The sequence below is a fragment of the Enhydra lutris genome, unplaced genomic scaffold, assembly GCF_002288905.1.
Source record: "Enhydra lutris kenyoni isolate GAN:26980312 unplaced genomic scaffold, ASM228890v2 scaffoldscaffold7, whole genome shotgun sequence".
Lineage (NCBI taxonomy): Eukaryota > Metazoa > Chordata > Mammalia > Carnivora > Mustelidae > Enhydra > Enhydra lutris.
The window spans coordinates 33,553,862-33,578,148 of NW_019154091.1; the positions used below are offsets into that span (position 1 = coordinate 33,553,862).

Sequence of the window (24,287 nt, forward strand, 5' to 3'; positions counted from 1 at the left end):
ACAATTGCTTGTCAAATTGTGCCCTAGCTCTTGAGAAGACAGGTTTGGTTTCATTTCTTCTGTGACTTACCCTTCAGGAACCCAGTAGACCTTTCAGAACACCCACCTGCAACTCTGATAAGGCCTCTGGGGATTTCTTCTAATAAATGGGTATTTTGCTGTCATTTTAGTCCATGCCTGAAATATGCACATCAGGATTTGGCCAAAGCAGATTGTCCTCATTCGGGATTAGGCCACAGTGACTCTAAATTCCAAACAGCCACTCATTTTCCTCCTGAAAATCAGAGAGAGAGTGGGTTGAGAGAGATGCAGACAGTCACATCAGTCACTTTTACTTATTTGGTTCGTCGGTTTTCCAGTTCTGAGACAAAAACTTTCCGTCCTTCCCTCACTTTTTTGTACACTTGATTTTAGCTTACGTTTGAGGCTAATGTCTCCCCCATCCTCCACCCTCCTCTCTCCACATCTCTTGCTTGTGGTTGGAATGAAGGTAAAAAGCAAAGAAAATCAGATATATAAGACCTGTCATGGGCGCTAAGAGGGCCACTTGGCTCAGGTCTCACTTTTATAAAGAACTTCAAGCTTAGATTTTTACCATTATTTGTACATATTGTGTCCCAGAGATTCATGGACAGCATTGCAAGACGTAGGTGTTCCTCTTACAATTTCACAGTGTACGTCCCTGCAGTAGATCACAGAGCTCTAAATGCATGAGAGATAAACATATTTTATAAATCCTATAACGAACTATAAGGTACTCTTTGGAGGTTAATATGTCAATTTGTTCAATATAAATATTTAAGGTATAGCATAATTTGGGTAACCCCATTTCAATTATTTTATTACTAAAAAAAAAATACCAATTGTCTCAAAAATTTTAAGTAGTGGGGCACCTGGGTGGCTCAGGGGGCTGAGCCTCTGCCTTTGGATCATGTCATGATCCCAGGGTCCTGGAATCGAGTCCCACATCCGGCTCTCTGCTTGGTGGGGAGCCTGCTTCCTCCTCTCTCTCTGTCTGCCTCTCTGCCTACTTATGATTTCTGTCTGTCAAATAAATAAATAATCTTTAAAAAAAAAATTTAAGTAGTGTAGGCCTCTCTCAATTTTATGAAATCCCTAGGTACTCAAAAGGGCTGAATTATATACATCATTATGTCTCTTAACTAAAGCCCCCCAGACAATGAGATGCAGCTGTGAAGATTTCTGGAAGTGATATTTATAGACGTTTATGGAGAGAAACTAAGTGTCAGTTAAAACTTTCCTGGTCTCATTTCTAGAGACATGTCATTCAGCGGTCCCTGGAAACGTATTTTAAATTCTAATGCAAGCATACTTTTAATTAAAAGGTTACCATTTATTATGAACACTAGCATATTCATTTAAGATAAATCAAATTTATGCTTCAAAATTATACTTTTACTGGTGCATAGTGTCTATGTATTTTGATGCTGAATTTGTGTTTCTTGTGTTGTCAATGAGTTCTATACAATTGCTCACGTGTAAGTAGCAGCCTACTGTATTGGATGCTGCAAATCCGGGGACCCGGCCAGGCCGGACTCTGCCTCTTTCCTTTGTGAACTGTTGGTGGCTCATTGACCCTCTCAGATCCTCAAGACATTATAAAGTCAGGAGGCCGCCTTATAATTTCTAAGTTCCTTCCCAGTTCTTTTTTTTTTTTTTTTTTAAGATTTTATTTATTTGACAAAGAGAGACAGATCACAAATAGGCAGAGAGGCAGGTAGAGAGAGAGAGGAGGAAGCAGGCTCCCTGCGAAGCAGAGAGCCCAACGCAGGGCTCGATCCCGGGACCCTGGAACCATGACCTGAGCCGAAGGCAGAGGCTTTAACCCACTGAGCCACTCAGGCGCCCCTCCTTTCCAGTTCTTGAGCCCTATGGCCAAACGCATGATTTCATTATTTTAAATTATTATAAAGCATTTTAGTTGCTGTATTTGACTCTATTATATGGTATGTCTATACATTATTATGTAAATATGTTGGTCAGGAAGGCATTCAAAATATCTATTCAACAAATACATACTATGTCCTAAGACACATGGACTATATCCAAGCCTCCTGCTCTATATTCAGTTCATATTCTAGTGGGGGAAATAGACACCAGACAAGTAAATAAACAGATATGGCTGATAGCTCTAGGTGTTGGAGAAGAAATAAAAATAAGTTAATGGATAGAGAGTGGCTTGGGAAGAGTGGGCCAAATTGGGGAAGAATGCCCAAGGATGAAGAGATGGCATTTCAGCAAGATCAGAATAATAAGAGACTGGTTGTGCAAAGGCCTGGGGGAATAATGTTCCAGGCAGAAGGAATGGAAGGAGTAAGAGCTCTGAGGTGAGAAGGACCTTACCATGGTCAAGGAGCCAGAGGAAGGCCACTGTGGCTGGAGTATAGTGAATGGAGAAGAAAAAGATAGAAAGATACAACATGAAGTAAGAGAGATGAGTAGAGTCCGATTGTACCTGACACCATGGTTAGGTTTCTGCATGTTACTCTAAGTATAATGGAAAGCCTCTAAAGAACTTTAAGCCAAAGAGTATTATGACTTCTGCAGGGGGGTTGAGTGGGGGGGAGTTAGATAAACTGGGGAAGTCATATGGGCAATAAGTGGGCACGTTTTGAGGTCTGTTTCAGTAGTGCAGGGAGCTGATGGTGACTTCGATCAGGGTGGTAGCAGTATGGGTGGTGATAAGTGAGTGGACTGGATAAATATTCCAAGGAAGAGCCAGCAGAACATGCTTATGAATTCAAGGTAGAATGTAAAGGCAAGAGAGAATCCAAGATACTTCAGAGGTGTGGGGCTGTGGCAGCTGCCTGAATGGGGGTGCCATGAAGTACTGGTGGTAGGGGGAATCAATCATTCTACTTTGGACACGTTAAGATTGAAGTGCCTTCTCGATATTCAGGTGAAATGGTAGACAGACCGTTGTATATCCTGAGTCCGGAGTTCAGGGGGAGGCCACAGCTGCAGATATAAATATGGGAGTCATTGGCATTTAAAGGCATGGAACTGGTGGAGATGGTGAGGGTGAGTAGCTACAAAAAGGAGAGGCCTATCCATATTTATAGGCTGAAAGAGGGAGGAGAGAAGGGAAGGGAGATATCAATCCGTGGAGGCCAAAAAAAGGTTGATTGTTGAGGTAAGTGGGAAGCTAGGGCCATCTGGTATACCTAAACCCATGCACACGGAGAGATTGACTCCTGTGATGCTGCCAAGATGTCCAGAATGAAGAGATCACGGAATAGTTTTAGAATAACATTAATGATGAGACAATCTTCTGATCAGAAGTCGGTGCTACCTATACTGCATTTTAAGTGTGTACTATGTTTGTATTTTTAAACTCCAAGATACAGAAGCACTTTTGTAATGCTTGCAGAGAATAAACTTAAATCTGATGAAAAGTAATTGCCCCCTAATAGTGATTTAGGAAAAGAGAACAAATTGGTGTGCCCTGGGCAGCCTTCCAGCAGATCTCTCTCCCTCGCTAGGAGATGATTTATAATACACAAGAGTACTCGCCTTTTGCCATATTTCACTTTTCAAAATAAAATTTTATAGAAAGAAATTAAAAAGTTATTTTCTTCATAGTTGTTGCCAGACTGGATGATGATGCCAGCCTGTCCTTTGTCATCATTTGTCATGTAAAGCAAGGACACTAGTGCACGTTCATTATTTAAAAGCTGTGGCTGCCTTGTTATTCAGCTGATTCTCATTTATTTAATTAAAATTCTGAACTGAATTATAACATAAAAAACATTCTGTGTGTAGATGGTGTGTGCATCCCAGAATTGGGCTGTATACAAAGCAACACCACTGGAGATACTTAATGAACAAATGCAAACCAGATTTGTGCAATTAGTGATAATTATCCATAAAGGATCAGATGAGCAAGTCATTTTTCTCATTCTAACTTAAACCTTTACGAGGAACATTAGTCCCAGGGCCACCAGGGCACCATAAAAGAAGTAATTTAATAAATGATATTCTAGTACTATGAAAGAATTGGCATTTGCCCACCTGATGTGTCTGTTTTAGGGGACTGAGTTGTGGCTCTGGGACGATTTACCATATTATTTTTCTAAAGATATGTTTGATATTTAATAGGTTTCCTGTGTATTTTTAGGATTATTTAACTGTGTTTTTAAGGAGCCATTTTAGCCCTCTCAGAACTCATCTCTAAGTAATTCAATTATGTGTGAACAGCAATGTCTTTGTTCTCCATTGTCAGGGTTCTGACATTCCCTCATAATAAAATAAAAACAAATGAAAAGGAAGAAGTCTAGGCCCTAAAAATTCCCCATTTGCATGATTTTTATTTCTACTAAACATGATCAGTTAACATTTATCACGTGTCCAAGAGGTCCCTGACACCTTACCGGGCTAGAGTAGCAGGAAGGAGCTGGTGTTAATGAGCCTGTGCCCCACCCCAGGGTCTTTATACACATTCCCCAATTAATTCTCACAAGTTTGAAAAACAGTTATTGTTATCCCTGTTTGAGAGATAAGAAAATAAAGGCTTAGAGGATTTATGTAATGTACCCAAAGTAAATGGAGAAACCAAGTTTCAAATACTTTAAGACTATAAAGTCTGGATGCCTTCCACATTACCAAGTTAACTATCCACAAAAGAAGCCCCATTTCTATGTTTGAATTCTTGGCAGTCATATTAGCTGAGAAAAATGTTAGGCATCAGGTGAATATAATATAAAAACAGTACACACATGCATTCTGTTGCTATAAGCCTTAAGAAGAAAAATTCTGTAATTAAAAAAACCCAATTAAAAAAATGAACAGAGGACTCCAAGAAACATTTTTTGAAAGAATACATTCAGATGGCCAATAGGCACACGAAAATATGCTCAACATCAATAATCATCAGGAAAATGCAAATTAAAGCCACAATGAAATATCACCTCATACCTGTCAGATTGGCTATTAGCAAAAAGATAAAAAAGTAAGTGTTGTTAAGGGTGTAGAGAAAAGGGAACCTCATACGCTATTGGTAGAAATGTAAATTGATGTAGCCGTCTAGAAAACAGCATGAAGGTTTCTCAAAAAATTAAAAGACTTTTTATTTATTTATTTGACACAGAAAGAGAGGGAAGCAGGCTCCCCACAGAGCAGAGAGCCCCATGCGGGGCTCGATCCCAGGACCCTGAGACCATGACCTGAGCCGAAGGCAGAGGCTTAACCCACTGAGCCACCCAGGTGCCCCGATTTCTCAAAAAATTAAAAGTAGATCTACCATATGATCCAGCAATTCCACTTCTGGGTATTTATCCAAAGAAAATGAAAACACAATCCAAAGAGATATATGTCCTCCTATGTTTACTGCAGCATTATTTATAATAGCCAAATTTGGAAGCAATTGTCTATCCATAGATGAATGGATGAGGAAGATGTGTTATATATACAATGTAGTATTGCTCAGCCATTAAAAAAGAATGAAATCTTACCATTTGTGACAATGTGGTGCGCCTAAAGGGTATTATGCTATATGAAATAAATCAGGCAGAGAAAGGCAGATACAATATGATTTCACTTATACATGGAATCTAAAAAACAATAAATGAACAAACAAAACAAAACAGAAATGGACTCATAGATACATGAAACACATTGTTGGTTACCAGAGTGGGGGTTGAAAGAGATCATGGGGATGTAATGTGTAGCATGGGGAAGGTGGTCAATAATATTGTAGTAAATTGTATGGTGACAGATGGTAACTAGACTTGTGGGAATCATTTCATAATATATAAAAATATCAAATGCTTTTGAGGTATACCTGAAACAAATTGGGTATCATAGGTCAATTATACTTCAATTTAAAAAAAAAAAAAAAAAAAAGGAGAGGAGGCACCTAGCTGGCTCAGTCAGTGTAACATGGGGTTCTTGATCTCAGGGTTGTGGGTTCAAGCCCCATATTGGGTACAGAAGTTACTTAAGAAGTTACTTAAAAATTATTTTTTTTAAGGAGAGAAAATGTAGAAGAAAAATATAGAATTGCTTTCTCTCACATTCTTCCAGTTGGCTTATCTTTGCTGGGGGCAGAAACTACAGATGTGGTCAATGTCTGCCTCCTTTCTATTTATGAAATTTGTAAGAGGCCTACATGATTTGCAGTCTAGATGAGAAGAGATCATTTAGTGGATGGACATCCAGGTCTTAAGTCTGATAAACATTACTCACTGACCAGCTCGCCCTCCACTGAGCCTAGGGGCCCATTGGGACCTAGAGGTCCAACCTCTGCACCGTGCTGCATCTCAGTTACATGCAAATATGTGATGCAGGAAGTTCTGGGTTCAAAAAGAAAAAAAATAAAGGAAAAGATGATTTTTTTAAAGACTTTATTTATTCATTTGACACAGAGAGAGAGAGATCACAAGTAGGCAGAGAGGCAGGCAGAGAGAGGAGGAAGCAGGCTCACTGCTGAGCAGAGAGCCTGATGCGGGGCTCGATCCCAAGACCCTGAGATCATGACCTGAGCTGAAGGGAGAGGCTTAACCCACTGAGCCACCCAGGTGCCCCGGAAAAGATGATTTAATTATGCAAGTTGCTCGAGGCTTTCTGGTATTTCTTCACCAAATTTAACATCTTTTTTCCAATTAAATGTGTAGATATTTAAGAAAGGTGGTAAAGCTTTCTACGTGGTTTAACAAAGAATTGTGTGACCTAATAGATTTTTAGCTCAAATCTCACGTAATTGGAATTTGTGAAAAGTGTCCCTTGAACTGGTTTCCTGGAGGGAAGATGCTGACGGGAATAGTGCCAGCGGTGCTTTCATATTTCAGTTTTATGATCTCTGTTTACATAAATGTGACATTTTTCAGATAACGTACAAATGCTTATACTTATTTCAAGCAATACATCCCTAATTGTCAAAGAAGCAGATATCTGAGCTTTATTGTACCCAGCATAGCCATTATGTCTTGTTTACTCTTTCTACCGCAGTAAATAGCAAATGTTTTGTTAAGCTTGTCTTAAGCAAAATAAGAAGCCAATAAAAGCTGCAGCATACAGTGGAGAAACGTAAAGGTAGACGATACTTAAAATCAGGACCCAGAGTCTTCAGTAGGTCTACACACACATGCATGTGCTGCTAAGCTGTGTCCTTCCGCAGTACACATGTAGACAGTACGTGTCAATGGTCATCGTGCCCACCTGTACAACGTCTGGTGTGCTGTATTTGAATTATTCACTTTGGACCCCTGAGATAAATTAACTTCTCACGTAACTGTTCTGTTCCTCTATATGCTTGAGGACGTGCATTACGTATTGGTAGGCTGTCTCCAAGCTAAATCCCATTTCTCTGAAAGCGTCTCTTGTGATAATGTAGCAATCCTAAACCTAGAATCCCAAAGTCTGTGAATTTTTATAACTCAAAACACCAATTTGCATGTATTTTCTAGAAGTTGGCATGTCTTGGATGTTCTAGATGCTCCATACCATCTTGATTCTTGCCATCAGCGCTAAGGTGTTGCTCATTTTACTGCAGGACTCAAGGGGGGGGGGGTCACTGGAATAAAAGTGATGGCCTCCAACTTCTGCCCATGGCATCTGCCCTACAGGATAGGCGAGGAGGCTTGTCTTGGGGTTGAAAGTTCCTTTTAGATCTCCTGTTCATATGCATACTTTTTTTTTTTACCAGCGCTCATAGGTATATAGATATATATGTAGGGATAACTGCATCTATCAAATATGTATGTATGAGTTTGTGTGTGTATTTATGTATATGTGTATGTAGACATAGCTATGGATACAAATATATAGATATAGATACGAAAATATAGATATTGATCTTCCTGGTTGTCTCCTATGGCATTGATATACACTGATCTAGAAAATTTAAACAATGTTCACATTGAAAAAATACTTAGTGATTTGCTTGTCAACCTTGGATTTCATAAAAATCTCTGTTTCAAAATACACTGTGGCTCAGAGTTAAGTGCTTAGAAGAACTCTTCTAAAGCTTTGACAGTATGATACCTTAGGCAAATTACATGACAGATGAGAGTCAGTTGGAGAAAGTTTTAGTTATCATAAATGAACCTCCTCTAAGGTATTATTGCTAATAGAATCCAATGTAGTTTTCCATGATTACTTTCATGATTGAAGTGTCCCAAAGCAGACCCAAATTCAGTAATGAAACTGACAAACAGTGATGGAAGAAAGGGTTTCTTTTATTCTAGATGTTTGTACACGTCAGTAACTTGCTAATTGGAAAATTCGAAGAGTCCTAGTGAGTATAATGCTACCAAATCAGTTCAAAATTAAACATTCACGTTTTGTGGAGTTGAATTGCATTTTCCTTGTTTGTCCTAATTAACTATAAAAGCTGAATCTTTGTTCAGGCAAGATTTATGTGAAAAAGTAGTGGAGTTGATGAAGTAGACATAACCCAAGTAGAGTTAGACAAGCAAGTAATTCTTGAGGAAATTGTATGTCTGAATAATTTGTCTCAGAAGCAAATGAAGGTAATTTGATCATCTTTGGACTATTAAATCTAGGTACTCGGGTTTTAATTTTTATTTTGCCACTGACAAATTGAATCATAATAGACCACTTAATATCAGTGAATTTCTCCATCTGAAAACTCTGCAAATGGTGTCCCATAGCTTTGAAAAAATAAAAAAATGATGTGTCAAGTGTCTGCCTCTTCATTATGATAGAAAATGGAAGGACAGGTTGGACGACACTCATTTTGGTTTAAACAGGCAGAGAACATGCTTCCCTTTCCACTCAAGGTTGTTTGCTGTGTAAGCTCTCTTTATGGAGGCAGTGCAGCAGTATTAGGAAAAGAATGGTCTGCCACTTACTAGCTGTTTAGCCTTAGAAAGATTTTTGGCTTCCCTGAGATGCAGTTTTCTCATCTGTAAAAAATGGGGATAATAATACCTATGACTATCAAAGTAAATCCTCACTCAAAGGAGTTCATATTAAGAAGAAAAACAGGTTGATGATTACAAGATAGCATGGTAAGGGCTATCGTGAAAACATTTGTGGCAGAGGGGTCCCTGCTGACTCTTTCCTATCCCTCAGCTTCCTAATATACCAGGTAAAGGGATGGAACTCAGGTCAGTCCTGGTGCTTTCTTTACCCTGTTTACTCAATCCTCACAGCAAACCTAGGAGGTATGTACAGTACTATTTACATTTTATAGGTTGAGGAGAGTGGTGCTCAAAGAGAGTAAGTAACTGACTTACACAGTTAGTAAGTAACCTACCAGAGCCGTGTGAACTACGAAAGTTGCATTATAGTAAAATTCCAGTGTATTAAGTGGGTTTAATGTTTTACATACAAAAATTATTTCTGGTCTAACACCCTTGTAAAGTTTTGCCTGTATAATCACTGCCTCTCACTGTAAAACCAGAGAGTATCCAAAGTAGGGCTTTAAATAACAAAAATCACACACACCCTGGATTCTGACAGCCATGATAAATCCTGCTTTAATCATGCATTAAAAACACATGTCATCTGTTTGATAAGCAGTCATCTGCTATTGCTTGACCTAGCAATGAATTAATAAGGCAAAACATGTGGCAATCCAAAGCATGTGTATGGTGTATATTATTCCCAAGGCATCCCAATGTGATTCTCACCCTTCGCCCAATGGGCAAAAGGTGTTAGCTCTAAAATGGTATATAATGACACTAGCTCACACTTACAAATTGACCTTAAACCTGGGAATTTTTTAAAACTATAAGCTATTAAAAAGTAAGTTCAGAGATAGGTCCTGAAATGAGCCAAGGCGAGAAGAGATGACAATCTTGGAAAGAATAGCTAATAGGTGTTAGTCACTGGGCTTTGTAGGCTCCCTGTGAAATTCTTAGGTCTGGCAAAGAGTCTGCACCCATCTGTCCAGTAACTCTGCTGCCCAGAGCCACTCCTGAGTCTGAGAAGTGAGACTGCAGCACCCCTGCTCTGGGGCCTGGCTATTTGTAGATATGGTCTGGGGGAGCCAGCCCAAGAGGAAAGACAGACTTCAGTGAGCTCCTTTGCCAACCGCCCGAGGCATGCCACCATTTTCTTCATTGTATTGCTAGTTGTCGCCTGGTCCAAGATTTATTTTCCCCTTCTAGCTGCATGAACACTAATGAAAGGTTTGAAATATTGTAAGCAGCAGGGTATGAACATGGTGTCTGGAATACGAAAGGAGAATAGAGAGTGTCCCACTATTTACTCGTTTTTAAGATGATAAACCACTTGTAGGAACCTGTTCATAACTGCCCTATCAGTAGAGAATGGTTGGCATAGAGCAGGAGTTAGATAAATTCAGCCAGATTTCATCTCCTAAAATGCTTGGGGCTTCTTGGCTAAAAGGCATTCTTTCAAGTGATTTGTTTATGTGCCAGGAAAAAACTTGAATCTTATGTCATAAATTAAGCTAAGAATTCATGGCAAGGAAGTAAGATCTAAAAACCGGGAGCAGATATTTTCTTTTCTAAACTGAAATTCCAGGAAATCTTCAAATGCAGCCTTAAGTCCCATCCTCTGTCAGTGACATGTAGTCACTCAGAATATACCCAGGGGTGACTTGTGTATGAAAATATGCCTCTCTCGTCTCTCTCTCACACACACACACACACACACACACACAAATTATAAAAATGGATGTGAATCAAATTTTGGTGAATAGTATATCATTGTGGTCAAGAGCTGACCCTATAAAGACGAGTAAGTTAATGCTTTGTTTCCGCACTTTGCTCCCTGGGAACATTCAGACTTGTTATTTTCATCTCTATAAGCCTCTATATCCTTGTATTTCGAGTAGTATAATGGTACCTGCACAATTGTATTGTTGTGACTATTGATAATGTATACAAGGTACTAAGCACAGTGCTAGGCATGTGGTATACTCCACACTGTTCTCGGTTTTAATATAGTAGGAGTTGCCTTTAAATACGCCATGGAGGGGCACCTGGGTGGCTCAGTCATTAAGCGTCTACCTTCAGGTCAGGTCGTGATTGCAGTATCCTGGGATCGAGCCCCGCATCGGGCTCCTTGCTCAGTGGGAAGCCTGCTTCTCCCTCTCCCCCTGCTTGTGTTCCCTCTCTTGCTGTGTCTTTCTCCATCAAATGAATAAACACAATCTTTTAAATAAATAAATAAATTCGCCATGGAATCTACTATTTAGGGCGAACAATGGCAAATTCTTCCTTTAAACCAGAACTCCTTTTGTAAAATGAATTTATCTTTTGTATGGTGTGTGTGTGTGTGTGTGTGTGTGTGTGTGCGCGCGCACAGTTCTAAGTATTATTGATTTGTGAGGATAAAATTAAACACGTAGAGGACTAAGACTCATGATGTCATACAATAAGTCCTAAGGATTAGCTGTAATTGTTTACAGTATTATTAGTATTATTTACATTTTTAAATGTCTTATGGTTTTCTCAAGTAGTTTGGACTACTTCCTAAAGAGAGCAGAAAGTCAGAGGTAAAGGAAACGTCTCTAAGAAAGTATTTGGGTTATTTGTAGGGGGAATCAATGGCGTTGATGTATAAAGACAGAAGCATCTAAAAAATCATAGATGATTAAGGTCAAACCCTAATTTTTCTTCATGTATCTTGTATCTTTCACATATAGCCAGGGAATTCAACCTGAGGTTCACTTTTTTTTTCTGTCTTAATCTCTTTTCCCCATTACCACAAAGTCTCATCTCCTATTTCACTGTTTTGATTATTAATGAAAGAAGACTCTTGAAAAAGCTTTGGTTTTTCTTGGCATATTGGAAACATCCTTTGGAGTATTGTTTCTGAGGCCACCACACACTTGAGGCGCGAAGGAGGGTTTGGCACCTATGGTCCTTGTGCTTCAGGCAGATCAAAGATGCTGGGGAAAACAGTCTCCACTCCTAGCTCCAAAATGTCAGCTTATAAATTTATATTACTTATGTTTCCCAATCTATTACTCAAGGATACTACATATAGATTCAGCTTATGTATTAGAAATTGAGTCTGAATGGTGGTAATAATACTTTTTCAGTTTCATCTAGAAATTCAGTGGCAGTCGTGGGCGATCTGATCATTTATTTGTATAAAGCAATTTGGCAGAAGCTGGCATTTGTTTAGCTTACACTATACTTGGTTAACAGGAAAAAATAAAAATTAAAAAAAAAAAAAAAAAGGAAAGATACTGAGCCATTGAACCAGATTGGAAAGTGGCCTTAGTTATAAAATTGTCACTGATTGCTACCAACAGGTGGAGGCTTTAAAGGCTGTTTTCTCAATAATCAAACCTACACCAGAATGCTCCACCCCACAACTATAGGCTAATCATTCTTTTATCTAATGATATCCAGTGTTTATTCACTCACCGGCACAAGATGTAGACCTCTTAAAATGACGTCATCCGGATTGCATTTTTCTTCCTCTTTACTTTTTCCATAAATTTTAATCTCATTCTTGCAACTGATATTCCATACTGAAATGTTCTAAATATAGAAAGCATTGTAGTAATATCATTTAAAAGAAGAGTTCTTGGAGAGCCCTGGTTTTTGCAAAAAGGTCCCCCTTCTTCTCTGCAGCTTATACTAGAAATGCAAAAAGTGTCCCAGACAAAGGGACCAAAAAATGAAGAGATTTGAGTAGTCAAGAGATGTAATCATTTAAATGATCCAGTTTAGAAGCTGTGACCATTGTTATTGGAATGTTTTTAAAAATCTCAATCCTTTCAATGAAGACATGTTGAACATTTTGTTTCATGAGTTACCACTAGGAAATCCATGTACTTTCAGTAAAATGTTCCCCAAATGTACTCCAGTTGACATTGTGATCAATATGTGTCCAAATAACTTCTTTTCTTTTAATTATTTTTATTCCAGTATAATTAACATACAGTGTTATATTCGTTATAGATGTGCAATGATTCAACAATCCCATACATTGCTCAGTGCTCAGCAAAACGAATGCACTTTATCTCCTTCACCTGTTTCACCCATTCCCCACCCAACCCCCTCTCCCAAACACCGGTTTGTGCTCTGTATTTATCAAAGTAACTTCTTTTTTTTTTTTTAAGATTTTATTTATTTATTTGACAGACAGAGATCACAAGTAGGCAGAGAGGCAGACAGAGAGAGAGGAAGGGAAGCAGACTCCCTGCTAAGCAGAGAGCCCGATGCGGGGCTCGATCCCAGGACCCTGGGATCATGACCTGAGGCGAAGGCAGAGGCTTTAACCCACTGAGCCACACAGGCGCCCCTCAAAGTAACTAATTAATTTCATATTATTTATTGGTCAAAAAATTAGGGGAACCTTAATTTCTCCAAATGTTTTATTTCTATTGATCCACCCAGCTCTAGTCGCTATTACATACAATCATCGATTCTTATGACCCTCCAGTAATATTCAGATATGTTCTAGCCTGTTTATGTCAAATACTTTTCCTGAATAGTGGTGCACTTTTAATTTTTTTTAATTTTTTTTAAGATTTTATTCATTTATTTGACAGAGAGAGACACAGTGAGAGAGGGAACAGAAGCAGGGCAAGTGGGAGAGGGAGAAGCAAGCTCCCCCTCCAAGCAAGGAGCCCAATGCAGGGCTTGATCCAGGACCCAGAATCATGATCTGAGCCAAAGGCAGACGCTTAATGACTGAACCACCCAGGTGCTCCAATGGTGCACTTTTTAAATAAGAATTAGCAAATGTGGCTTCAGATAGCCAATACTTGTTACCCAGAAGTAACTAATATTTTTCACTACATTATTATTCTAATACTAAGAGCTTGCTGAACCCAAACGTATTTCATAGTGTTAAGATACCAAGAATATTAGCTGGCATGATCTGGTGGTTTAGTCAGAGAATCAAAGCATATAGCCCTCCCTACATATGAAAATGTAGAAACTGTACTGAATTTAAATTTTTATACTTTTTAATTGGGATCTAAGATATATTAATGAAAATAAGCCTATGGCATAGTGTCCATCCCTCTAGAAATGTCAATTCTTTGGTGATGAGGCCAGTCTGTGACTGCTGTGATTCTTGTTCATCTGTTCCTACTGGAAACAATACTAAGAAGAACATAGGAGTTATCATTTGTGATTCAAACACATGAGCAGTGGGAATGCCAGAGGCAGAAAATGTGTAATTTCATGCTCATTAATTTCAGAGAGGATTTACAAGTTAACCTGGCTGGAGATATTACTCTTCCAAAAAATCTGTAGGCATCACCAAGCAGCACAGTTACTGCAGGCCACTTTCACAAGGTTGACCAGATGCTCGGCGGCCACAGTGGTCCCATGCATTCCTGCATGAAGATCATAGGCCAGGTTCTGTTCTGGAAAACTTCCTGGTTCCAAAAAGAACTGTGTGCATGCAAGGAAGCAACTTTGTGTCTGAAGAAAAGAGTTTAAGGAGATAGTACCACAGAAGATTCTTTCCCCCATGTTCCTACCATGAGACAGGACATAACTTTTCATTTTCAGTTGTCTTATACTGGCTCAGAGGTAGTAACACCATACCGTTTCCTGTCTCCACCTTAATCAATCAACTGTTGTAGGTAATCTGACCTTAGATGTATCTGGTTATCTCCATAAAGTAGTCATTTTAGGATTGTCAGAGGGTTTAAAGTGAATCAAGAGAGGACATTGCAACAGTTTCATTTCCATTTGAGGAAATCATTCCATAAGTAATTTGATAATTATAGTATTTGAGAACGGGGGATACCATTGAAGCTATTCTGACAGCCTGACAGCTTCCTGCGAGCCGCCGGTGACAATCAGAACAGATGCATCCTCACTACCCCTGCTTTTGCTGTTGGTCAAATCAGGTGACAGAACAGATGCATCCTCCCTACCCGTGCTTTTGCTGTTGGTCAAATCAATTGGACAGAGCCTCCCAAACTTTCATGTACATACAAATCACCCGAAGATTTTGTTAAATCCAATTCCGTAGGTCGGGGGTGGGCCCTGATTGTCTGCCTTTAGGACTAACTCCCTGGTGAGGCCCAGGCTGCTTATCTATGGACCACACTTTGAGTAGCAAGGAGTTAGTGAATGGAGCAGGAAGGGAGAAAAATGGTCTTATATGACAGGTCTACAGCAATATGAACTCTAGTCTTGGCATTGTTTTTAGCTGTAGTATTTAATCCCTGAAATGGTTATGCGGTTATGATTAATATTTCAGAGGACATTGTATCATTGTGTTGTGAAGAAACTGTACGTTTGTTTTGAAAATGAAGTCACTCTCTGGATGATTTCTTTATTTAATGTTCAAAAGCAAAAGAGCTGGTCCCCTTTAAGAACATAAAGCACGTCTGTGTCTGATTTATAAAACTGTACAGAGGCCTGCAGAGTCAAGGAGAGACAATAATGTCCAGCAGATGCAAAACAACTAACAGAAGAGAGGAGGGAAACCATCTCTTCGTAGGAAGAAGACTGGACCGGAGGAGCACGCTACCTCTGCCTTCTACCGTCAAGCTTAGATCATTCCCACCCCTTCTGGTTTAAACCTAGTTTGTGGACTACTTCATCCATTAGGCAAGGAGATTAAACTAATTCGCTCTCACAGTCAGATGTCAGCAGTTACCCATATTGTCGCTTCAACACACCACAGTTATAGAACTGAAGCCCATGTGTGACTCAGAAGCTTCTAACTCTAGGAAAAATAGAGGGTGCATTTTTTGGTTTGGCCCTAGGGGTAAAAAGGTTATTTTATCAGAGACTGAGAACTATTTGGGATTGAAGAGGAGTATTGGGCCATATTTTTGAGTGTGTTTTTCTTTACATTATGTGGGTCATGGTGCTTGTATTTATACATTATTTTAATATGGTGTTTATTGTCAAAACCCTTTTACAACTACGCTATAGGGAATCTTGCTTAAATTTTAGAATGTGCCATCAGACCTCCAAGGCAGCAAACTCAACTGGTGGTCTAGTGTCTAAAAAAGAGCACAGCCAACTTACAATACATTCATGCTGCTCTGGGATAAAATGTTCAAAAGACCCAGGTCCTGAAAAGATTATGGTCCCACATCACACAAGACTTGCATGTTAGTTGAAAATTAAAATGGCCTGTTTCTTGGTTTTTCTGATTGCAGAATTCTGGATACGTTTTTTGCAGTGGAGCTCCCTTTCTCTTCCCGTGCACCTCTTCCCCCATCAGTACCCTAAGCCTGTGCTCATTTCCCCCCTCAGCTAATGAAGCTCATGTTCTAGTCTCAAACCCACGAAGCAATAAGGATTCTTCAATCACCATTCCACTTAAAGTTTTATTATCTTTTATCCACTTTGAGTCCTAGTTTGCACATAGTAGGCACTAAAATTTGTGGAATGTAATTGAATTCAAGGGACAGATTAATCCCTTCACAATGGATTTCATTTTGTTCATTCATGAAAAACAGAGTTTTCTTCTGAGTTCATAATGACGTGCGTGAACATTGTGGCATGAGCTGCCTATCTCTCCACTGCTAGGAAATGGTCATAATGTTTAATTGCACAAAATGTCTTTTTTTTCCTAATCAAGAAATTAAGGGATCCGTTGGCTTAGCAGGTGCCTCAATTGTGCGTAATTAGTTGCTAGGAATTGTTTAGCATAAGCTGATTAGTCTCAGCCCGAGAATATTAATTTTTTTTCTTCAACAAAGCCATGAACATAGCTAGGGGTCCTTGAAACCATATTCATAGCCGCTCCCTCTGGGAAGCCCAGACACTGGGAATGGGGGAGGCAGAAGATGGAGAGAGAAGCAGCAGCCTGATTACACATGGATGCTATTTGATGTCAGGCAGCCATTCAAGGTTATGAGAATGGGAGGGGACCTGAGTACGTTCCTCAAGATGTGGTTCTCTCAGCTCCAGCATGGGCTTTGGTCATGATCCAGAATGAAGCATTACTCCTTAGGTGCCTGCTGTTAGCTTTCCAGGCTTATAAACACCAGCTTCACTTGGAATATGTAATCAAAACAAATGATCTGTGTTTGCTCCTCCTGTGTTTGGCACATGAGGAGACTGACCAAGCTCGAGGGAATGGGAGGGACAGATGGTCTTCCCCATTGTTCCACTTCTGTTTTACGTATATGCTTGACTAAGCCCTTTCTGTGCCTCTGTCACAGTGTCATTTCTCCATTTAATGGAGGGTGTTTTCCCTAGGCTCATAGGATGTCACTCTAAAGGTACCCTGTGCTCTTCCTTGTTAGAACCAATATATGCTCCTGTGACAGTGGGTGGCCATCAAGTGTGACAGCGATTATTTAGCTGCTAAGATGTCATTAGGAAAAGCTGACAGTTCTGACACCCTGTTATGCCCTTAATGATTACTTATAGCAATCACTTCAGTGAGCAGTAGCTCACCAGTTGAATGTCTGCTTTGCCCCTGTGATGACGTTCAATAACGATCCCTTTTTAAATGACCCACCATCAAAATCAAAGCTGGAAGTCCTGTGTATAAATCAGAAGTCTTTTGCTTATTAAAGGCATTATTTTAGGGGCACCTGGGTGGCTCAGTGGGTTAAAGCCTCTGCCTTCGGCTCAGGTCATGATCCCAGGGTCCTGGGATCGAGCCCCGCATCGGGCTCTCTGCTCAGCAGGGAGCCTGCTTCCCCTCCTCTCTCTCTCTGCCTGCCTCTCTGTCTACTTGTGAGCTCTCTCTCTGTCAAATAAATAAATAAAATCTTAAAAAAAAAAAATCAAAAAAAAAAGGCATTATTTTAAAGGTTGTTTGAGAAATCTTTCTGTAGTCTGAGTGAAAATTAAAGGAAATATATTTTAATACTAGTTTTACAAAGATCGCAAATTTTTAACATACATGTGAAGTCAGTACTTAATAGCTGCTGGGTGATGATATGACATTAAAAGGAATAGGCTATAAACCTAGAAAAAGAAAATTAGAGGTAGGAAGGAGGATAGCTCATAACAAATGTTTGACCTTCTTCAGGTTGCTTATTTATAATAAATGCTCTAATCTAAAGTTGAATATCATTCAATCATCTATCAGCAAATGTTTAATGAATGCATATTATGTGTCAGACACTGTTCTGGAGATATTATCTACTGATTCCTTTCCTTATTACTTGACCTATTTTTTAAATTCATTTATGTAATTGGGTGGAACTCGAAAGTCTACTTAGTGTCTCCCTGATAAGATAAAGAAGTATTGACATGGATCTTACATTCAGTGAAACTTTTAAGGTCCTTACTGAGGAACAGTGCATTATATTGGCTTTTATTTTAAATTTGTATCTTCCAAAAAAATGAACTAAAAGTATAGACTGGTTCCATGGTATAATTTAAGTATACTTCTTTTTAGGCAAACAAATATGTGGAGGAAGGCGGGGGATGAGATTTAGGTAGACACAAAAGGAATTAGGTATGATTGCTCCTTTTTCATAGCCTTCTCCATAGGAATTAACTTACACTATGCAAACCCCACTGGAGTGGTGTGTCCAGACCTTACCTGTGCGACACAGAGGCATGTGACTAAGAACCTATCAAAGCTCATTGTTCACCTATGAGGATATAGCATAAGGAGGAAAGAGCATGTGAATAAAAATAAAAGAAAATCAATCCAGACTCACTCTAGTTGTGTTTTCTATAAATTTTCCTCTCTGGACTTTAAGTCCTGACTATCAATGAAAAGAGTGGTCTAAATCATCCCTTATAACCATTGAAATTCTAATGATACATCAACCAATCTCCATTAAGGAACACATGAGAAAACCACAATAGAAGATTCCATAACTTTCCATGACTTTATGCTCAAGGATTAAAATGTACCCCAGACCTTCTTATCCTTTAGTATCCTACTGTGGACCCATCGGCCACTGATTTATTCAGTTTCTTTTCTCCACTTCTGCTTTCAAGCAAAGTTTGAATCAAGAGTTCACTTTGAGTAAATCACATCAAGAGTTCATGTCCATTCTGGACATGGGTAATTTTTTATAAAAAAATTTGCCTCTTAGAGGTTTAAAATAAACATATTCTTAGGAAAGGTTTATTTAGAAATAGACATATGAAAAAAATGCTCAATATCACTCAGCATCAGGGAAATACAAATCAAAACCACAATGAGATACTACTTCACACTGATCAGAATAACCAAAATTACCAACTCAGAAAACAACAGATGTTGGCAAGGATGTGGAGAAAGAGAAACTCTCTTACACAGTTGGTGGGAATGCAAACTGGTGCAGCCACTCTGGAAAACAGTATGGAGGGGCACATCCACCCCAGTGTTTATAGCAACAATGTCCACAATAGCCAAAATATGGAAAGAACCCATATGTCCATCGCCAGGTGAATGAATAAGGAAGATGTGGTGTATGTATACAATGGAATTTACTCAGCCATCAGAAAGAATAAAATCTTACCATTTGCAATAACGTGGTTGGAACTAGAGGGTATTATGCTAAGTGAAATAAGTCAGTCAGAGAAAGACAAATACCATATGATTTCACTCATATGTGGAATTTAAGAAACAAAACAGATGAACATAGGGGAACGGGAGGAAAAATAAAGTAAGATGAAAATCAAAAGGGAGGCAAACCATAAGAGATGATGTAGTCTAGGAAACAAACTAAAGGTTGCGGGAGGGGAGTGGGTTGGGGAATGGGGTAATTGGGTGATGGGCATTAAGGAGGACACTTGATATAATGAGCACTGAGTCTTATACGCAACTGATGAATCACAACATTCTACCTCTGACACGTATAAAAACACACACGCAGGTGTTAAATGGTGCCATACTGCAGAGTTGCTGTGCTCCCCTTTACTCTCATGATAGATGTTGCCAGGATTCTGACTCCCTTCCATTAGAAATTATTGCTTTCAACCTGACTGACTTTGGCAAGCTATTTTTAGACAATATCCAATTTACTTCAGTCTGGAATTCGACCAATACAACTTTTGGCTTCTAGATTTTTGTTTACACTCAATAAGGACACTCTTAATATTAGGAGTGGGGGTGGTGGGTGGGGGATGGATATGTAGAGGCTGGCCAGGTGATCATCTGTAATGTGGTTTCAACTTTATAAGGATGTGCATAACTAGACAATCTCAGCTCTAAATGCGGAAACTGTTTTCAAATATAAATGAGAAAACAATTTTACCAAGGTTGACTACTTACATAGTGCAAAGTGGTAAATTTCAAAAAGAAAGAAAGAAGAAAGAGAGAAAGAAAAAAGGAAGGAAGGAAGGAAGGAAAGAAGAAAGAGCTCCTTAAAATAGAGCGTTGAGTGCAAAAATCCCCCAGAGTGTCCTGGGCAAATCTCTTATTGCCCTTTAAGGAAATCCAATACTGGATTCAACCCAAGACTTTAATTGGCTGGACTCTTGACAAATTGAAAACTGAGGAAAGCCTTTAGGCTTCCAAGACACTGTCCCTAAAACTGGTGGTTATGATCTATATCTCCCTGGCTCAGCGTTGTGTACTCAAACAGTTTCAAAGTTTTGGATTATGAAAGAAAAAATATTTTTAATTGGTTTTATAAAGAATTCAGATTTTCACATAGAGTAAGTTTGTTTTAATAGGTGCTGTATAAAGCATATTGCCTGGTTATGAAAGCAGTACTGTGAGAAAAGCACTCACATACTCAAGTGGGGCAGATAGAGACTTCTATAGTGCAATGCTTACATTTTGTGTTGTGGTTTCTGATTATGACTCAAAATTGCATTTGCAAGAAGAGTCAAAGATCTAGGATACTGTATCATAAACAAGAATGATACTGTTGATTGTATTGGTATATGAAAGTTGGTAGATTACATTTAGGGTTGGAAGAACATAAAGAATTGTGTGACAAATGGAATATAAACATGAAACAGCATGATTTCCATTTTTTTTTAAGATTTTATTTATTTATTTGACAGACAGAGATCACAAGTAGGCAGAGAGGCAGGCAGAGAGAGGGAGGAGGAAGCAGGCTCCCTGCGGAGCAGAGAGCCCGACATGGGGCTCGATCCCAGGACCCTGGGATCATGACCTGAGCCGAAGGCAGAGGCTTTAACCCACTGAGCCACCCAGGCGCCCCATGATTTCCATTTTTTAAGTTAATTGCAGCCTACAGCAGTATTAATCTTTCTTTTTTGTCATTGCTTATAAAGGCCTTGTTAGTTTTATGAAGAAATCGTGAATCATTTCAACCAGAAGTACATCCTAGAACAGAATCAAATTCCTCAATTTTGAAACACAGACCACTTAGTTGGGAGAACTAATGTTTTCAGATGATAAAGCCTACTTGCTGAATTAAATCACTGTTATATTTAACAGTTTACGATGTACAGTATTGTTCTTTTCGATCATTTAATGACTTCCTATTCCAACAAAAACCACAATAAACCTACCTTACAGTGTGACCAGAAGTACCATTTGGATCATCTAGCTTGACTAGATTTACTAGATAATTATTTTACATTATGCCTACTCAGGCCATATACATCTTATTCTTGAAAATATTTAAGGTTGTCACTCAGACATCTCTTACTTTATGCAAATGCCCCATGCAAACTGGGAAGAATACTTCCTTTCTTTTTTAACCCTAATATTTGCCATCCTAGATCATTACTCCTGTATTCCAAGCCAGAATATTTTCTATATTTCTAACATACAGAATTTTCTGTATTTAAATATAAGTTACTTTCCTTAAATTTTCATGGACCCATCAATTCTATGATCTTGTCACATAGTGTTTTGTTCGTTCAGCTTCTTGCCTCACTGTCACAGATATGCTGAGCTTTAGTCCTTCTGTCTTTTCAGTTGTTCTCCTCATGATTCTGTAGGTTATTTTTATCTCTTTCTCAAAGAGGGTGGCTTAGTCCATTGCAATATACGTTTCTTTTGCCAAACCATCATTCCTCCCCTGTTGTCAACATAGCTTCTCTGGTCTTACTCTAAATGTCCCAATCCCTTCATTTTGCTTGGATGCCATTTCTCACTTCCAAGAGGAACCTACTAATTCTGTGTGTCTTTATTTTCCTGCAATACTAATGCTCTGTCATCTGCTTATAATGCTCTGTCATCTGCAAAATAACCTTTCTTTTCATTTCTTTGACCTGATTACTCTTAGTGCCCACTGAGCCATTTTATTCCTTCTTTCTCTTCCTCTTAGTGATATTCACTGATACTTACTGATCAATGCATCTAAGTGAAAGGCTAATAATTTTTACACTATATTTGTATAGTTCTTATCATTTTTATGCCTTCATATACACTATAGCTTGATCCTGACAATCCTAAGAGGTAAATGAGAGAATATCTCCCTCTTTTATAGGTGAGAAAACAAATGTTCAGAGCGTTTCAAATGGCTTGTCCCACAGCTAAGTCAAGGTTAAGACTCAGATCTCCCAACTCTTTCTCCTATCCGTACCATATCACCTCTCTCTGGCAGAAGGATTGCAATCCATTAAAAGGTCTTCACTGCGTTAGAAACTGGATGGAAATTAACCAAACGCTTCATTGTACCTTTGCAGATGAGAGCCCCTACACTAAATCCGCCAGCCAGACAAAGCCGCCTGATGGAGCGTTGGCTGTGAGGAGACAGAGCATCCCAGGTTAGACCAGACTGTTGGATTTTTCAGCTGTTTTACTTTTGAACCCTGTTATTTGGTGATCCTAAATAGTTCCAACTTGGTAATAAAAATCAATGCAATTTCATAGGGTGTAGACTGCATTCTATGCAACTTGTTCAAAGGATATTCATAACAGCTAGCCTTTGGGAAAGCTTGCCAACTTGTGAGAAATCATCTATGTGCAAATCCTTTGTAAAATGACTTGAAGTTATGTCCGCTCTCACTCATTTGCTTACTCTCTTCTCTGTTTCCAGGGGGTGACTTTCACAGCAGCATCTATTTCTTTACTGAGACATACAAGCCAGAACAAAGGGGTTCGAAATTGCTGTGGCAGAACGTATATATGCTGAATAACAAATTGATCCTTTCTTCTTAGCTCTTTGAACATGGATTGACTTCCAGGGCAACTCTTATAAAATTCTGGGACTTTGTCTCCTTAGGAAGCTGTGATTAGGATTCTCATACTTGAATAAGTGATACCTGTTTCTTCAACAAAACATTTTGGACAAACATCTTAAAATGCCTTTACTCCAAAACTTCAATAGTTTGAAGCTTTGAGTTTGAGAATGACACACAAGTTCTAAAGAAGCGAAAAAATTCAAAATACTACTCAAGCTTGATGTAAACGTGTTAGTTCATGGAAAACCACTTATGGAAGCAACTGTTCTTAAGAGAAGGGTTAAAACCATTAATACATTTAGACACGTATCAAAAATAATGTCTTTATGTATTTTATATAGTAGATTGAGTACCGCCAAACCTTAGCTGTGGGATTTTAGAGCATAGTAGTTTAACAATTCAAGAGAAATAAAGCAGTATTTCAAACATTAAATTGAATGGTTTGGCAAACTCTGACAGTGAAAACAGGAATTTTTCTATTTGAATAAGAGCAATACGAGTCCAGCAATCCTGAGCAATCCTGCCCATGATTATTATTTACTTTTATAAGAATGACATGTGGTTATTTTTCTTTTTATTCTGAAGGCTTGGATTCATTATGAAAGTACATGGCTTATAAAGAGGCATATTGTGAACGTGTTATACATCCTTGTTTGTGTGCTTTGAAGATTCTAAAGTAATTTGAATTCTATAATTGGATGGCATCACCCAGTGCCGAGATTTCTTCTATTCCATCCTATAAAACATCATTCTTAATGCTAGTCACATTTAGAAAAACTACTGTAGTCAGCCGTGGGCTGTGTTCTCTACTTTCTTCTTGTCAGCAGTAAGGAAGTACCCAAAGTTTGAAGGTCAAGAATGCCAATTATCCACCAATTCCTTGCTGGCTTCTTTGCATTACCTGCTATGCACTACTCCTCTGCTGGAAAGAGTGAAGAAACGTCCTAGTGTCCTTACCACTTTATGTGATATTGGACAAAAGCACTGATGATAATCGTGTTTTCTTTTTATGGGTTCTCTAGTGTTACTAAATTATAACACATATTTGAGGGCCAAACTCTTCCCTAAAGTCATTCAGTAGGGTTTTTTTTTAGTTACATGCTAGGTACACAGAAGCCTTTCATCACAATCCTTAGTTCATGACACACAGTAATTCTTCATTACAGAACCTTTTCCTTTGGTCCTCCTAATATCAATTTAATTAGAATCACGAACCTTTTTTGTAGGCTTCGTGGGTTATTCTCTTAGGATTTCCACATGGACAAACATCTTTCTGTTCCTCTCTGGTGAAGTAGCAGTCAGAAGGGTTGGGGGTCTTGAAAATCCTCTTATTTAGAACAGTCCAAAAAGAGAGACTTCACCAGCCAGAAACCAAAGTGGTTT

The 24,287-nt window shown here is 38.8% G+C and overlaps 1 protein-coding gene across 1 annotated transcript in view; it reads left to right on the forward strand.

Moving 5' to 3' along the window:
- The window catches only part of LOC111142185 (glutamate receptor interacting protein 1), a 231,027-nt gene that overhangs the window by 28,725 nt on the left and 178,015 nt on the right, over positions 1-24,287 (forward strand). The window contains exon 2 of the mRNA XM_022495196.1: positions 22,407-22,487. Within this exon, the coding sequence (XP_022350904.1) occupies positions 22,407-22,487 (81 nt within the window). The remainder of the gene's footprint in view (positions 1-22,406; positions 22,488-24,287) is intronic.